The following is an 18082-nucleotide window of genomic DNA, read 5'->3' as shown; positions in this document are numbered from 1 at the left end:
CTTAACTCTTCAACCTCTGCCCCCCCCCCCATACTTAACCTTTCAGTATTTGGGTCTCCATCCTAAAAACACAACTACCCACATTTAAATCAAGCCAAGATTCTTTGCGCAGTCTTGTTCCTCTCACCCAAAACTTGTTTGGTGAGCTCTGGAGGAGGTCAAAGGCAAATCAAAAGCAAATGTTTTTAACATTGTATTCTCAAACATTAGCTCTGAAATGTTTTTCAAGAAACATTTATCTCCTTTCTGGGTGTATTTTCACACCTTTCGCTATTAGTTTAATTCAGCATATACCTAACGCAGACATTACAATCATTCATTTAAGATAGACAAGTTGAATATGTCAAAAGGGTTACACATGTCTGAGCCCCTGCAAGCCAAGCGCATTGCACGTCCTTGGGATTCCTTTACGTTACACGTGGCACCTTCCCATCCACAGCCATTCCAGGGGCTCCTTCCATTACCTGTGTCTCCTTCACCCCCCCTCATTACTGAATGTCTTCGTGTTATCGGGAGTCAGGTTCAGGTTCTCAAACATGCTAAACTTCACTGTGAGGACAGGTAGAAGTGAGATTAGACATACTATTGTGCTGAAAATCATTATGGTGCCATCAGTGGGTCCTTTGCAGGGAGAGCTGAAAATACGGATCTGCAAAAACTGAAACTTCCTTCCTTTTCCCTTCAATAGCTAAAAATCAGTGCTTATTATCACTTAATACCCTTTACCATACACCTAGCTGCCAAATCATAGGAAAAGGTAAGATTGTCTATACATTTGTTCCAAGAAAATCAGGAGGTCTTTTGCAGGAGAAAAGCTGAGATAGTTGAGAAGGAGAATATGAACTAACATTAACGAACATTAACTAAACTAAGATCAAACCTTAGTTTTAATTCTCGTTACCTCTGCAAAATTCACACAGTTGGGAAAAATATAGAAAAAATCTCTTTCTATGGGATACATTTATCTTGAAACACAACCCGTATTCCCTCTGCAAACCCTTCCAAAGGACCAACACATACATACTCAATAACAAGAAAAAAGCACAGTGTTGTTTTAAGGAAATGGTATCTCCCAGTAATATAAGAGAATTTAGCTGAAGCTTTATACTTTTTTTGCAGAGAAATGAAAGTGAAGGCTAAATGCTGCCATTAGCGATACAGATAGATGACTAAATTAAGTTTAGCCTGTGAACCAAAGAACCCAGTAAAGAACACAGACTACCAGTAAATACAGTATTCAGTACCAACTAATTGTATGACCGACTCTGCTGAAGCACTTTAAATTAAAGAACTGGTAAAAATACATGACAATTTATATATTTACATTGATTCAAAATAATAATACATTAGGCAGTACAACTGTTTAATGGCAGAATCGCAAAAGGGAGGAGCAATTCTCCATTGCATGTCCAACTACATTTGCCTATTTTAAACATGCTATATATATAGTTGATATATACACACTTCTTTCAGCTAATCTTCTTTTTATCTTTTCTTTCTATGTCTGATTTTTAATAAGAATTCATTCCCAGAGGCTGACAGCATCAAGAAAACTAGGCTATGCCAACAAAAAGGGATTCCAGTCAAACATCATAATGTCTAGCATACTGTGTTTCATTTACAAATCTTTGATTTTTAAATGAATGGCAGTTCAAAGTACACATTAAACACAGATACTTTCTGCTTATGTATGTGGAGATTCTTAGAGATTAAGTCACTTTTAATTAAAGAGTTAAGCAGGTGTCATTTTGTGATACTCTTTGAATTTGGTTCAAACAGATACATGTTCTATGATTACCCACCAGTGTACTTTAAATACAAGCATAATCAAAAAGATCTTTCTAAACAAAGCAAATGAAAGCTGTTTGACGGTTTGAAGTTTGGTATTACTCATCTGTCATATATAGAATATCATATATGTAGTTGGAAAAAATATTCTAAAACACTTCAAAAATAAACACAAGCACTGCAAACAATTCTGTGAAGACAGAACCCCAAGCCACATAAGATCTATTAATTTCTGTAGTTTGTTCTGCCTCTGCATATGCATCTACCTATCCCAAGTTTGTTTGCAAAATTAAGGCCTAAAACAGATAATTTAAAAAGCATTCTAGATTCAAACCACCACAGCAATAAACATGGAAATGGAATTATTTATAACTATTTTTTATCTCAACACTATGCTTTAGAATTGTAGCTACATGAAGAATACTCTGTTTCTCCATTACTCATTTTTATATTTTTTTTAAAGGAAATACAGAGATTAATTTAAAGTCATCTGATGAAAATACCCTAGTATTTTGTTGTAATATATACTGAATTCAGGTGAAATGATTTCAGAAATTATCCTGGATACTTATTTCAAGATGTTAAATATTGGCTCTTACATATTTCCATTATGCAACGTCTGACAATATTTGCTGCTGCAAACTACATGTGCTGACTTTTAGTACTTACAGAGGTAATGATTATAAAGTATCATAAAAGATGGCACAAGTGACATTTTAGAATTTCATGCTTACTACAGGTCCCCCCTTTCCAGGTCTAATTTCACATAGTGTAACTGTAAAAATGGTTTGAACTGCCAAATCCATAAATTCTTCCTTCATCCTTTTTAGCTCCTATATCATCAGTAACAGAGATTAAATATTTGTTTTTTAAGCTACCCTCAAACTGGTCTTCTAATCATGTTTTAAATGATGATGCCGTTCTTAAATGAGTCAGCAGTGGTGGCACCACTGACCCCGGAAGACCATGGAAACGCACTTCCAGAATTTAGGACATAAGGAACCAGTGAACTAGCTTGTGAATTACTATTCACAAACTGTAAAGTCTCAAAGCGAAGACAGAGCTGTTACTACAGCGGAGGGAAGAAAATAATGAGGGATACAGAGGCAGCAGTGCCAGCTGACCGGGACAACGGGCAGCACATATTGCTGTGGGTAGTGTGGGAGGATGGCTAAAGGGGACAAGGAGGCAAGGAGCACAAGAGCCAAAACAAAGGAGCTTGACCAGCCGGAGCCGTCATCTATGGTGACAAAGTTATAGCCTGCATCTTGAATGGCTAACAGCAGCTACGGCATGATTGCAAAGGCAAAGCTTGAAAGTAATTTAGGATGATTGGCCTGAAAGCACAATTCTTTGAGCTTCAACTGATCCTAAAGAAACAAGTGAGCACCCCTGTAAAAAATAATGTCCATTTTCTTAGGCTTTTTCTACTTCTTAAGTATTAGCTACAGCGAGATTGTATACAAAGGTCGGGGAAAAAAAGTGGTAGAAACTAAGAGCTGTTCTACTGCTTCAGCAGTAAGGTCTAAATCTGGAGTAACCACAAAGACTGCAGTCTCAAAGTTGCACCAGTGCAATTGAGAGCTGCAACTAGCCCCAGAATTTTTAAGCAGTTTCTTGTCTGCAGACCGTGTGTGAGGACTATCCCTTGGCCACAAAGAGATTAAGATTATTAAAACTGAGACTGCTAAGATTAGGTAGGATTCTTTTCATATCACGCTGTGTTAGGCATAAATTCTGAGGTGGAACTTAGTGTGGCTGCTCCACCGTCAGTTTGATTTGTGGGGAGTTGGCTCTGTAACTAATACAAATGAGAATAACCACTTCTAGGCTTCCTTTGCAAGCTCTGCGCTGCAAAGAGGAACCTGGGGAACTGTAAAGCAGCTCCCCGTCTGCTGCTCTTGTGGGCATTCCCCTTTGAAGCGGCACCCTCGGTGGCTGCTCATTCACCAGTCTTGTAGGTAGTCTTTAAAGCAATACTTCCAGCCTTCAAGCTTAAGTACAGAAACATACAACTAATTAAAGCAAGTTAGTGGTATACTGTTTCAGCCTTTTATTTCTACTTGGTGTCAGACTCTTGAGACACAACTACTGTTTGTATTAGGACACTCTAGAGAAAATTCTGAACGTAGACAGAGCTAGTCCAGTTCAGACAGCACATGAACAACCTGTGTCCGAGAAAACCAGTTAGCTATAGCTTATATTAAGGAAAAACTCTTTATATCTAGAAACAAGGAGTCAAGACTCCACAATGGTCTGAATTAGTTTGCAGTGTTATTGTGCTGTAGTTAATTGATGTTTTATCATCTTTATTCTGACACTTTTTTTTCACAACCACGTTTTTCTTTGAAGAGTAAGCCTAAAAGTAAATCTTATACGGAATGATTCAAAATTAGGCTGGCTAGCAAATCTTCTGTTGTTAAAAGACAGATGGACAACCGACCTGCCAGGCCACTGTAATGCAACTTTAAGAAATGCACTTAATAGTGCTTATAACAATAACCATGTTATCGGTTCTCAAATGCTTTCCTGGTGTGCAGTGTGGGCAGAGCAGGCCCTCTTATCATGCACAGCTTCCAAACGCTACGGACACCCTCAACAGTTTTAGTCGTTAATGAAAAAAATCCCCCGAATTATTATGGAGAAAAGGTGACAGTGAATCTGTATTAATGTAAAGGCTGTCTCCCATTTCCACATAGAGTGTATGTTGTTTATTTTCATTCCTTAAGCAAAGGTTTTATAGTCATAATAACTGAATTTTCTCATGTTACAAACAGTCTAATATTTATCCAGTCGGGTCAACATTTTTGTTGCATTCTTCCTGTTTTTTCTTCTCTTCCAAGCTTGCTATTAACAACACATATAATAGATTTATGCTACCAAAACACCTGTTGGAAGAGAGATTTATTAATAAATTGTATTTCTAAATCAACAAAGATCGTAAGTGGCAACAGTAAAACGGATAACCAGAGGAAATGACGTTTTAATGCCACTTCTTAGATTTGAAGCATATTAACGTTTTTTTCATATCCTTTAAAAGTTGTAATCCTTCAACCACTATAACCTCATCTTAAAAGATTGTTATGCAAGTTTTCTTCAAAATCTGGAAGACTTCAAGAAGCAATGTTCAATCTAGCAGATTTTAGAAGTTAGGAGGGAGCATTTCATGGCCAGGTGCCTATGAAATCCTGCTAGCTAACTACAGTCTGGAGTGTGCAATCTTGTTGCTTTAAATCTAAGATTCTTAAATGAGATACAGGGTGGGGAAACTGCACTCAAGCATTTATTAGAGATGACAGTATGGCTGCGGACTTGTTTATTCCCCTTCTCAGATGCCTCCTCTCCCCTTTCTCCTGGTCTGTAAAGTGAGCTATAGTATCTGAAGACTGTCCTGCAGTCTTCACAGAAGACACACAGGGTTAGGGCCCTCCCCTCGTCCCAACCACTTGAGGTCTGCAAAAGAACGAACTTCTGAAAGCCTGCTGACAGGAAAAGCTCTGGAGCAGTGTACTATATTCTGTATGTTTAGATTAGCCTACAATAGCTAAATAAACTGATTTAATGTCTAATGACATTTGCAAACAATAGCTAATAAAATTATCCAAAGTACGCAGAAACAGAAGAGGCACACAAAAGCACCATTATGGTCTCTACATGCATCCACATAAGCAATGCCCTAAAAGTGAATTTCAGTAGTTTGGCCATTCAGGTTAAAGCTCAAATATAAATATGCCCAAGTAAAAATCTCTTGAGCAGAAAAGGAAGAAATACTCCTGTCCAGCCCATTACTACCACTTGTATGCAACTTCCAGTTTGTCAACTTCCCTCCAGCATAACCAGAAAATTCAAACCTCCTATGTTTTTAACATAGAATCACGTCTTTTGAAACAGAATATTGGGATTTGGGGTTTTTTGGGGGTGGTCGTGGTGGTGGGAATCATATTACTGTCGTGAATCAGATAAGCTCTGACTCCTTTTGGAAAACTCCTCTGAATGAGCTGGGTTAGCCAGTTTGAGGGATTTTCACTAAAAGCAGGTGAGGATGCTGAATCCTGTTAGCTGTGAAAGAGCTGCGATGGTTCACGATGTTCTCATGCCTGTCCCAGCCCGTCTGTTCCCTCAAAGGTCTTAAAACCTGAAATATTGCAGTAGATCAGAAAAAATGAAAGGGACTAAAAGTTGTGCTCATATAAAAGATGGTACTAAAGCAACTAATCTAAAATTTGCAAGTACGTCTTGCTTACTTGAGCTGATTTACAAATCCAGTTTCAATTTTTTAAATCACCAAAACATTTTCAGACGTTATGAACAAATATGAACGTGCTGAATTCTCACAATCAGATAAAACACAAATAAACAGCCCTGAATTAATCCAATTAATATTATATATTACTTTTTACTCCTACACTTAAACAACCGCACTGAAAAATATGAAAAAAGTGTCAGGCAAAGACTGGAAGCATTCAGTGCAATAAAATGAGAAGCATCTTACAAAAAAAGATCTTTGCCCACATCACAACCTCTTTATCATATACTAACTGATGTATTGTTGTCACTTCTCTGAAAGTACCATCATATCAGCTTGAAATACAAGTATATTGAGGAATATTTCTGTTAATCCTTTTATATGAATAACTATTCTTTACAGACGGTGTACACATGGGTTGCGAGGGCCCAAATATATACCCACTAATTCACTAATGTCATACAGTGATGTTTCAACAAAACCACTTAGCTCATAAAAATATTATCGTAGCAACTGCAGTCCTAAATAACTAGTTTTACTTTAACCTTCCAATTTGTTTAATCCAACTCGAGTTCTAACTCTACCTAAGTCTACGCTACTGTACTAAGCACTCCTAAAAGATTAACCTTTGAAATTCCTTATATTGCTGAACAAAACTAAACAGAAGTTATTAGTCTTTTTATTATTTAGCTTCCATAAATGACAGTATTATCAGAGTTTCTATCAATGTTGTATCAGATGTAGCACGACTTCAGAAACATCAGCATCTCAAACACTTTGCAACTTCATCATTTGAACCACTACACAGTTATTATGCAAACAGAAACCTGCACTACTCAAATAAGACTTTCATATTAACAAAGTTTCTTCTAATTACAAACTGTATGACTGCGTATTACCTTCATGAAACCGTCAGCAATGAGAACTGTATTTCAGTGAGGGGCAGCTCCACAAGTGAGGATATAGTTAAAACGTTAGGCCTTTTTGGTCAAAACATTTCAATCTCCTGCTCCACAACTACCCCAAGTTACTCCGAGTGCTCCGAGCCCAGTGATAGTCACATACGATAGCTGCGTAGCGACTATATATCCTTACATTGAAAGAAGCCTCAGGGGAAGAGTGCTAGACAAGCTGAGCGGGGACAGTGGAGGCACTGCTGGGTTGTGGGCACTGCAAAGGGAAGCAAGTGATGCACTGGCCGGGCTTGTAAGCGCACAAAGTCACTACTATAAAACAAAGAAAACAGCAGACTCAAAGGAGCCACGTTATTGCCTTTTAGGCTTCCTAGAGACTGAAGCAGTATTATTACATCTCCCAGTGTTTGCGTTTTTCTCCTGCAGAAAGGTTATGGGCTAAACGTATGAGGTCTGAATTCCAGCAATAGAGCACAGTTCATCTTAAACGCCATACACGACTGTCCCTGTTATTTTATCAAATGTAAATCACCACAGTTCAGGAGTTTCACTGTGTGTTTCAAAATAAAACCATACACAGTGGCTTAATAAAAAGAGTGATAAACATAAAACAAGCCATAGCAAAGCCTAATCCAGGGCCACTCCACATTGTTTCCTCGGAGGAATATTGCTTCGGAGATGTAAAAAACAGTGCTTATTTAACAAACTGACAACCCCCTAATAATAGAGTATATAATGAAAAATACTAACAGTGGGAGCTAAAAGCAGAGCTGCTATGTTATGAAGATTTTAAATGGAAAGAGAATTTTTTACTTTAATATGAACGATAAAAGATTAGCCACAATGAACAACAAAATAACTGAACTAGGCAAATACTTACATTGTAAATAACGACAATCAAAAAGTTTTCAGGTGCTACCTTAAAGTCTATGTTTTAGCTTATAAGGTACTGTAAGAAAAACAAAAAAGCAACTAATGGCCTAGAATAAAAAACCATACATGTATATTACATTTACTAAGTAACGCATACATCCCAAATTATTCATTCATTTTAGGGGCCAACCCCTTTTTGGTTAATAAGTAATACAGCTACTGTGCTTCACTGCTTTGGGAGGGAAGGAGGAAAACATAAATTAATTCTTCATTACAGTTTAAAAAGGCAAATTATTTAAAGGGCTATTTGTATGCAAGTTAAGTACACAGAATCCATGATATTACACAGTTTTTTATTCAATGAAAAGAATTTACATTTACCTAAAATCTCATTATGGTAAGAATGCTATAGCAGTAGAAAACATTTTCCTTACAGGTTTTTTTTATTAAAATGTTCTTTTTGTTTGCTTAAAATAATCCTGAGGTTTACAGTAAAGCACATTTTAAAGCATATGTTGGCTAATGTTGATTGGTGTCTAAACTCCACAGATGACAAGTGGATGTTACAAGCTCCTGCCAAAAAATATTGTTTGTCAGAGCTGTGAAGGGGTCTGACTCCTGCCCAATACAGCTGTGAGAGCAGAAGTACCAAAGAAAACAGAATTTTTGTCATTTTTTTTCCCAATATTTTTGCCAGTTTGGCTCATTCTGCCAGGGAGAATGGTTTATTACACTGTGAACGTGCATAGCTTTGCAGAATAGCTACTTCTACGGTAAAAATTCTTCCCTCGTGCCAAAAAAGCTCTCGCAATTAGATGCAGCCATTCTTTGTCTTCTGTTATGTAACTACACCCAAGGTTGAACTAGTCTCAAATGGCAATTATGTCTTTTCAGCCTGTGTGCATGGGGGGGTAGCTGTCACGCTTCTGAGCCCGGTACCGCAGCCAGGCTTTCCGGCAGGGATCAGGCCCTGTGATTAATGCCCCTTCACTCTTCTGACTTAATCACTTTGCGATATCGCTGTGGAGGACTTGTTTTTGTAACGGACCTCTCCGCCAATAGAAGCACGCGGCTAAAGCTTAAAGGATTATGTGTGTATGTATGTGCAGGGGGAAGTCACATGTAAATACAGAGTTCGGTGCCGCTAACAGCGGTGCTGCAGCAGAGTCAGCGGTCTTCTCCTAAGCTCTCCTATTGTTTGCCCTCACTAGAGAAAGGAGATATTGGAGCTTCTGCTGAGCTTACTTTGAAAAGGTTCAGACTTGATGGGCAAAATGTTTCTGCCAGCCATCAAGAAATGCAGTCTCAAACAACGAGGCAGTGCCTACCAGGTGAGATTTTAAGCAGTTCCCCTTTTAGATTGCTTTTGATTTTTAAGAGTCTGCAAGCAATTTAGACTAATGGATAGAAACCTTGGATCAGTGGAGGTGAACAGCTCCATCATTAGAAAACAATACTGAGTTTTTAGATGACAGAAAAAGAAAACTTTGCTGTTTGAATCTGGCATGCTGCTGCTTTTATCTGGTTGTCCAAAAGAAATGTACAGTAGGCTTTTTCTTAGGCATCTCAATTTTCCTTCTCTTTTACAACAGTGAGGCTGTATTTCTCATTTACTGTTTCTTGTATGTACTTAACAGGTGCTTTTAATTGTTGTATTGGTTGCTGTGAATATATGAGATCTTAATTTTTCTGTCTATATTAAATCTGGAAGTATATTACTAGAGGAATTGGTCAAAAGTTAATCTAACAAGGCTTTAATAAAACAAAAAATTTCTCAGTGAAAGTGAGAAAGGAAGGCACTTCTGAATCGTCTACTGCATAATAGTAAAATGCACAGCAAACTGTACTGTGAAATATTACTGCAAAGCAACTAGAAGACACTGCAGTAACTAATTAACTAATTAATCACAATTAAGCTGCATTTTCATTTATATTATAAAGAAAGGTAAGCCAAAGGCAAACTTCAAAGCACCAAAAATTTCCAAACTGCTTTAAGCAGAAACTTTGAATAAGCAGAATGACTCTTGTCTTTTTTAGCGTCCATAAGCATTTTTAACTATGCTCATCACCATGATATTTGCACATCTAGTTTCTACTGTACTTAGCAGACGACCTCCTTTGCTTGAGGGCTATATCAGCTGAACTTTTATTCCTTTTTATATAAATGCTAAAGTAGCATAAAAAGGCTGCACATTATTTCCCAGGCCAGCATCACATTCTTTATGTATTTGATTGGCTCAGTCCAATCAGCATTTAAGTCAAAGACGTATCCCATAGATTTCAACAGACGGTGGGGTCATTCCGAAATTAATAAAAAACCCAAATGTCAATCAGATGTTCTAGACAAAATGATTCATTTAAATGTCTGTGTCTGTAATCTGCACATCAGAATGATTCATTTGAACTTCTGTGCTCGGGATGTGAACAACAGATAGAGTTGATCAGCAGATTCTGCATATCTCCACAACAGCTAAAACATGCAATGCTTATTTAAATGACGATGCCATAGGAGGCTCTAGTGACCTCCCTGCAGACCGTGGTTTAGCACTGGTATGCTCCCTCTGTCTGTGGGCTATGTAAAAGCAACCATTTATCAGTCATTACTAAGAAACTCGTTCTGTGACAGACTAATTACTCCTCAGGCTTCCACCCATTAGCAAAAGAGGAAGCAGATATTCAAAATAAATTTATAATCAAGGCTCTGTTCAGCTCCTGTATAACAAAATCTGCTACAAAATTCATGTTTTCTTCCTGCTGCATAGAAGACTTTTTAAAAGGTGTGTAGCTATCAGGGATTGCAAGAAAACTTTAAAAAATGTATTTAAAGTAAAAAATTGCAGTAATGATGTGTCAATTTATGCACTACAGTTAATAAGCATGGGTATTTTTTCAATGTCTGAGTCACAGTATTTTGTAAAAGTCCTAACCAGGGTTCCTCAAAATACTGTGGTTGGATACGACGTGGGGTAACAGCCAGTGGCTACAGTTAGTTTCCTGAAAGTGCAACTTCACAGCTGGTTTTGCAATGGGAGACCTGGTTTACACAGGCCCCAGACTCTGTAGCACATCTTCCCCAAAAACCTACTTTCAGTTTTGCCACTGTGGAAACTTTTGCGCACACTCATACTGATATGGACAGAAGAACTGACATCAGTTAAAAATAACTAAGTAACCATCCACGCACATTTGTGAAAGTATGGCTAGGGAGTCGAATCGCAGAACGCCAGATACTTGCATGCATCAACACTTTGAAGGTGCCCTCACGCAGAAAACGTTAAAGGCTGTAACTGGCGTTTCGGAGTTTAATGGAAGGGTTGTTCCATACATAGAGGTGTAACGGGGAGCCTTGTGAGAAAGCACGATTACTGGTAGAAAATGTTGATGAATAAGCAGTAAAAATCCTGCCACTCATAAAGGGCAGTATGGAGCTGCAAGTAGAAGAGGGCCATGTCAGAGACCCGCTCGTGTCAGGAGGCAGCTCTTTACTAATTTCAACCCCCTGGTGAATGAAAACTCCTACTCCAAATTTTACAGTCTACTAACAGCCATTCTTAGATCAGCAGTAATATACTAGTCTTCCTAAAATGTTCAGTGAAGATATTTTATTCAGACATCATAAATGGAATCATAAAATGAAATCCAGCGTGGAAGGTTGGCTCACAGACGCAGCTAGTAAACACCGCTTCCTTCGCCAAGAGAGAGAAATTAAAACGAGTAGGAGTGTCAAGAACAAGACGTCTCAGACCTTTGCTGACAATTATCAGGAAGATATCTGTTTATCTCCAGCGGATGTGACAAGTTTTAAAGTCATTTCAGCCTTAGTTCAGCCCTGCTGAGGGCTGATTCTTCCCTTCAAACTGTAAACTCAACCCAAACCAGTTTCCTACTCATTCTGATAAATGTTATCTGGGAAGAGCTCTGTCAATATTTCTGCATTTACTGGAAACGCGTGCTCGCTGCCGTCTGAGGCTGCCGCACGAGTTTCCCGGGCGGCCGGCGCGCTGCCCTGCTGGGGCACCGGGTCAGCTTTCTCCCCTTTCTGATAGGAAGTGCCGCTATATTATAGTTTCCAGGAAACCTGCCATCTGTGCCTCCTGTCAGTCCTGGCAACCGGCAGCAAAATATCTGCTGGGAATGTTTTTCACGCTGCCAACTTTGAGCAGCGTTCCCTGTCACAAAGTTGGAGTATGGGCAAAGCTAAAAAATACTGCGGTAAGATGAGAACGGCTGCTTCCACCCTGCCAAGTCCCTGCGCCAGCTCATTTACACGGCAATCCCAGCGGAGTCGGTGTGCCTTTGACTCTTTCCTGGGGATAAATTCAGCCCACAGTATCTAGAAAAGGGATACTTCGCACTAATTCTGATTAGCAAGGATTGGGCTTTTCTAGTGGAGCAATGTTGATTTAAATGGACCAGAAGCATATTGTTTAGTTTACGTATATTCCTTACTGCAGGAATCTTGAATAAATCCAAAATGGGGGAAACTGAGATATCTGGCCACCTGCTAGCCTGTATAAGGCCAATGACCTATTTTATAAACAGAGGCAACATTTCATAGGCTTTACCATAAAACTGTTTTGCAATTTTCTGTTTTCCTCAAATACTAAAAAAGCTCAACAGAAAAAATAATTTTTTTTCTTCAAGATCTCAAGATCTTGATACACATGTTCCATTTTTTCCTATTTCATAAACACATTTTTTCCTCCAAAGCCAGTCTTAACTACCATGTTATTCTACAGTTCAGGTGTCTGTAGATACTGGGGGGGAAAAAAAGCTTTATTAAACATTCATGATTATAAAATTACATAATAAAGATTCTCTTATGAAATGGCCTAACTGGTTCATTCCATTCATTAAGTCAGAAAAATTATTAGACTAAGTACTTTCATGAAAAACAGCTGGAGAAAGTATCTCCACTCTGTAAAACCCACTGAAGTCACTGCCTGCCACCATTGGAACATGGGTGTCATGACAGTCAGAACGCTTTCTGAAGGAGTGTACCAGCCTTGCTAGATCCGTCAAGTTGAAGTATTTCATAGTAAACAAAACTGCAGCTTATATTCCGTTTTAAATTGAATATAAATATTTGCTACAGCTAATGGTCTTGTGTGTTCTCCAAGAAGCTGGAACTGTATAATTCAATTAAGTCTTTTGGTTTCTGTGACTCATCGGTTATAAACGCAGTGGAAATTCTGCCACAGGTTAAAATTAAGAAAAAGATTTTTTTAATCAAAGCAATTAAAATGAAATATATAAAGCAACTTTCATCTTGATATAAATTTACTTCATTTTTTGGCCACTTGCAGTAGGATAGCTGCATCAAAACTGGCTTCCAGGGGCTCTGAAAACACGCAATAGCAATTGGAGTAGCAGTACTAATTGGCTGTTCATATTAAATGGTGTGAATGAAACTGTCTACTAGGTTAACACTTAAAAGCTGTCATCTCTTCTCTTCCAATTAGTCAACTTTTTAAAATCCACAACTCAAACAAATCATCTTACTGATGAAGCCTGTTTTCTAATACTATACTCATTCTCACTGTTGTTATTTAATATACTATAAATTACTGGAATTGAATACGAATACCAGGAAAGTGAGAAGTTGTTTATTTTGGATAAAACTCCTTTTTAAAGAAAAATATTACCCTGTAGATATTTCTGCATCTCAAAATCGTATCTCATTTCAAGACACCCTGACAACTAAGGCTTGTAGAAGGCATAGAGCTAACTGCTCTATAAGATCTGATTCACTTTAACATATGTTCATTTTGCCTAATGGATTATCTTTCCTTTAGCACTGCAAAAAATAAAGAGATTTCACATTTTGCAGTAATGAAATTTTAAGCCACGACAAATTCCTGGTATATTAAAAGCTGCACTGTTCACTTTATGGTGAATCTTCTCTCACTTTGTACAAATTGGAAAAAAGAAAAGTCAGTATGTCAGGTTTTCCATATAGAGGCTCTTTTGGACTTCAGCGATAAAGCTAAGTCAGGAAGAGGTGGAGCAGGAGACCAGTCATACTCATCTGATACTCGGACACTGAGATAAGTTAACAAAACAACCCAGTTTGGTGGAGTTAACCCATGCAGAGCCCCCGAGCAGCTGCGAAGAGGGCACAGCTATTGGCAACATAAACTCCTGCAGAGGCCGTATTACAAAGAAATAAACAGCATAAAAAAGAAGGGGACTGATCTGGAATGGCAGATGTGCTGACAGATAGCATCTGTCTCTGAATTCAGCACTCCTCCCACACAAACCTTAATGCTGGACTATATCCTCTCCACAAAACTTAGTCTCCCGTTTTGCAGTAATTTCAGTAGGTACCTAGTAGCTTTTACCTAGTAAAATAAAAAATACATGCATGTCTCTTAGTCCCACACTACTTTGCTGTTAAGGCTTTCCATATTGCTACCACACTGCCACTCACTAACAGATCTAACAGTTTGTCTCTTAAAAATACACTTTAGCAGTTTCTACTACGTTTTCCAGAATAATTGAACTTTTTGTCTTCTTTTGTTTTTCTGGAGTATCTTATCTGTCCTCAAAAGCTTTAAGCTTCTTAGAAAATGAGAGGGGGAAAAAAAGAGAGAGAAAAGAAAGCAAATAGACATTGTTACCACTTCTGACTAAGACAACACACCTTGCTTTAAGTAATAGTCTACAAACTTTGAAGACAGAAGAAAGTTCTTCTCATGTAATATATGTAAGATGAACGTATTGAAAATACACTTGCCATAATCTAAATTTAAGTTTTCCTCTCTTCCAAACCATAGAAGCATCTAAACTCACTCGTTAATGCTTACTGATTATATGACGGCAATTTGCAGAGATCGGTTCTGACATGGCCTTAAACGAATCTGGATTCCCAAAGAGCTGAACAATCTAAATAGAAACAAAATGTGCACAACGCAATGCACAAATTGTTAATAATTTATATTAATAATTAAAAAATGTTAAAACAAGCAAAAAATTGCATACATTTATTAGGTGACTAACAGGCCAAGTCAGTAAGCAGTTTGTCATGGCAGAAGTGGGATTTGAATGACAAGGTAGCTGCAAAGCAGGGTGATTTACCACAAAGATGGTGTTTATAGAATAAAAAAATGAACAAGTGAAAGGGTTGCTGACATCTGTGGAACAACGAGAAGGATCAGGTAGCAAGTGCCAGAGCAGGACCCATGGGACGGAGCTAAGGTCTGAAGTGTTCCGAGGACAAAGTACATTCAGAAGTTCTGGAAAAGCAGTTTACGTGAGCAACCTCAAAAGATGACCATAGCAGAAGACTGATTTCAGATGCATGAGGATCTCTGTCCTCATTCAATGTGTCCCAGAAATACACCCTTAGTTTTTGAGAATCCAGTTTCTATTGTGGGCTGGCCAGGTCTAAGAATGTATCCAAGGCAGACTGAGATGTCTTGCAGGACAGCAACAGGGAAGAAAAATGTGAGAAGAGTATCATACTGGGGAAACCCCGTGATGAGTCTGATATGATACTATGTGTGTGTCATATGACCAAATGATGGAGAGGTGCAGTGTTAACGGTAATGGAGCCATCAGGGAGAGATAAAGAGGAATAAAAAGGCCAGGCAGATGCGAAAACCAAGATTTTCGAAAAACGGGAAAATGTAGAGGAGCATTTAGGTCTGGTGAGAAGGAACTCCTAAGGAATAACAGTGGACTGAGAAGGGAGGTAATAAGCTATAAAGCTGGAAATGGGCTCACAGCACTCATAAATTGTGCATAATTAAGTGGGAGTAGGCAAAAGCTGGACAGACAGAGTCAAAGGTGAGGCCTTTTTTTTTTTTTTTTTTTTTGCTTACGCTTCTATTAAAGCAGATTTGTATAGCAAAGGAAATGCATTTTCAAAGAAAACAAATGAGCCTAATGATGAAGATGAAATGCATGGGACTAAGGAGGCTGGAAGGTCTGCTATTCCTGTGAATGAGCTTGCCAGGGTTAGCAAGCCTTTTGCTCCATGTTCTCTCTTACCCTCTCTCACAGGACCAGAGGCAAAAAGCGCTAGGACCGTAGAATGAATAACCCTCTTCCAACTGACTTACTCTTCATTTTTCATTTGTATTTTTTAAACATACAAGATGGGTTTAGATTCAATGCTACTGTATACATTAATTATTCCTGTAATTTAGTCATAGCCTCTTTCATATCATACTGCACTAAATTAACTACATTATAAAATGGAACCGATATCAATTACAAACATCTCACCCATCAAGCTGGTCAATAATTGCACCATAAAGACATAAATGATAGGGTTGGAGGGGCCTGTTTTTCAGGCCGGCACCCAGCATCAAGCAAGATTTTCTTCTACACTAATGTTAAAAGCATTTTATCTGAGCCGTATCATTATATTATAAACAATGGCAACTCGGCAACTGCATAAAGAAAGCGTAGCTAGAAACCTACTCGCCCGCACTACTGCATTTCCCCCCCCACAATCTAACCTGTGCAATCTAGCTTTATTTTCTGTATGCCCAGCCAACACCTCTTCTGTTAATCCCTATGGCATGTATATAAACTAGCAAACCTAAAAAAAATGCCATGTTATGCAGACTCAGAGATGACAACAGTGTGACACTGCTTTCTCTCCCACTCGAGACTTCAAAGGGAGTTCCCCTTGAGGTACGACGACTTGTGGGAACACTGCTATCCAGAATACCAGTCATCCATTAATTTTTTAAAGAGTAATCAATAAATAATGATATGCAACTTTCTAAATGCACCTTACAAACACTGACGAGTAACTAAGTCATGGCTAATGCATATATGCAACATTTCTGGCAAAGCTTTTTGGGTTTCTCAGTCATGATCTGAAGCAAATTATGTACTCCAAAGTCCTACAGAGCTCTCAGCCTTTACTGTGCAGTGCACTATGTTTTCAGTCTGCACAAATTAATAGATACTGTGGGACCTTTACAAGACCTGCTGCAGGTACGAATCTTAAGCCTGTTCAGAGACAGTTTACAGGAGACTACTTTATTAGCTATGTATGGCTTATCATGATATTACAGCTTGTGAAAACAGATATTCAAAGGTTAGATAATCTAGATAAGAGCGATTTCACATACAGATGATAATAAAGTAAGTAGACAAATCATTTATTTTCTAAACAAAAAAAAATATGCACAGCAAGGGATACTACTGTGGCTGGATAATTAAGTCAAATAAAATAATCAGTTTAGAATGACCATGCTTGAAACTGTTAACCATGCTGCTTTACAACTTAGTGATGCATTATAAATCTCTGAGAAAAAATCCAGCTGCAGCTATTGACTCTATAATGCAACTAAGCAGCATTTCATTTTTTCTCATTCATTAATTTAAAAGGTTGTTCTAAGCATCTTTTCTAAAATAATTTTTGCCACCAAGTGCTCTTAATTTTTGTGTACTAAGAATTTTTCCTTAAGTACTTCCCATAAATTCTTATCTAAATAAAGTCACCTTTAATTTTTATGACATGTAAAAAAAAATGGGCTTTAAGTATCAAAGCTCTTTATTGTAGTGGCTTATAGTATTTGCCAACCAGCATGTTTCCTACTTTGCTGCCTCCCCACTAAACTGGTGATGATTATATTCCTTCCTGAAGTTTTGAGGCAGCAAGGACTTGATGCCACAGTTTATAACACGGTTATCGATGACGCGCATGCAATTCTGTCCGTGTGCTGTTTATCAAATAGGAATGTAGAAATTTTTTGTCGTTTGGGAGTTGCAGAGGTTTTACAATATTCAGAATGAAATGCTAGGCACACACCAAGAGGCAGTGGCGTTGCCTATATAAACAAACTGCACTAGAGAAGGGTAACTGAATACAAATTGAATAATCATTTTTAGTGTTTCTCTGGTATTTATCCAATAAACACCTCCTTAATTTAATTTTTAAATTAAGTGATTTTTTCACTGGTGTTCATTTATTGCAGAATAAAAACTCAGAATCTCTAAGTGTAAGACAAACGATAGAGGAAAAGTAAGGCAGCTCTCGGTTTTGTTTGATGCTATCAATGAAAACGTACTTTGAAGTAGGCAGTAACTTCAGTTCACTAGCCCGAGCAGTTTCCATATAAACAACAGAACTTCCCCAGTACAAAATTCAGTACGAAATAAATTATCAACCTACAGCTGCAAACCTCTTTCGAGTGACAGCACAGAAGTGATCCCTTCCAAGGGCACAGGAACACACGCTCGCTGCCAGCAGCTGATGGTCTGTGCAAACAGCTTGAGAACAATCACCCTTTAATTTTTT

The 18082-nt window shown here is 38.1% G+C and overlaps 2 protein-coding genes across 6 annotated transcripts in view; one reads left to right on the top strand and one right to left on the bottom strand.

Annotated features, from left to right (window-relative positions):
• C14H7orf50 (chromosome 14 C7orf50 homolog) overlaps positions 1-18082 on the bottom strand; it is a 133803-nt gene that overhangs the window by 64778 nt on the left and 50943 nt on the right. The gene's annotated exons all lie outside the window — the stretch shown is intronic.
• The window catches only part of GPR146 (G protein-coupled receptor 146), a 55452-nt gene that overhangs the window by 29226 nt on the left and 8144 nt on the right, over positions 1-18082 (top strand). For 2 of the 3 annotated variants that reach the window (XM_064520204.1, XM_064520205.1), the window contains one exon: positions 9033-9152. The exons of the other annotated variant lie outside the window; for it this stretch is intronic. In XM_064520204.1, coding sequence (XP_064376274.1) covers positions 9119-9152 — 34 coding nt within the window. In that variant the 5' untranslated portion in view covers positions 9033-9118. The remainder of the gene's footprint in view (positions 1-9032; positions 9153-18082) is intronic. 3 annotated transcript variants of the gene reach the window in all.

Source organism: Dromaius novaehollandiae, chromosome 14 (genome assembly GCF_036370855.1).
Source record: "Dromaius novaehollandiae isolate bDroNov1 chromosome 14, bDroNov1.hap1, whole genome shotgun sequence".
NCBI classification, from domain to species: Eukaryota; Metazoa; Chordata; class Aves; order Casuariiformes; family Dromaiidae; genus Dromaius; species Dromaius novaehollandiae.
The sequence above is the reverse complement of the archived record's forward strand: the minus strand, read 5'-3'. Positions and strand labels throughout refer to the sequence as shown.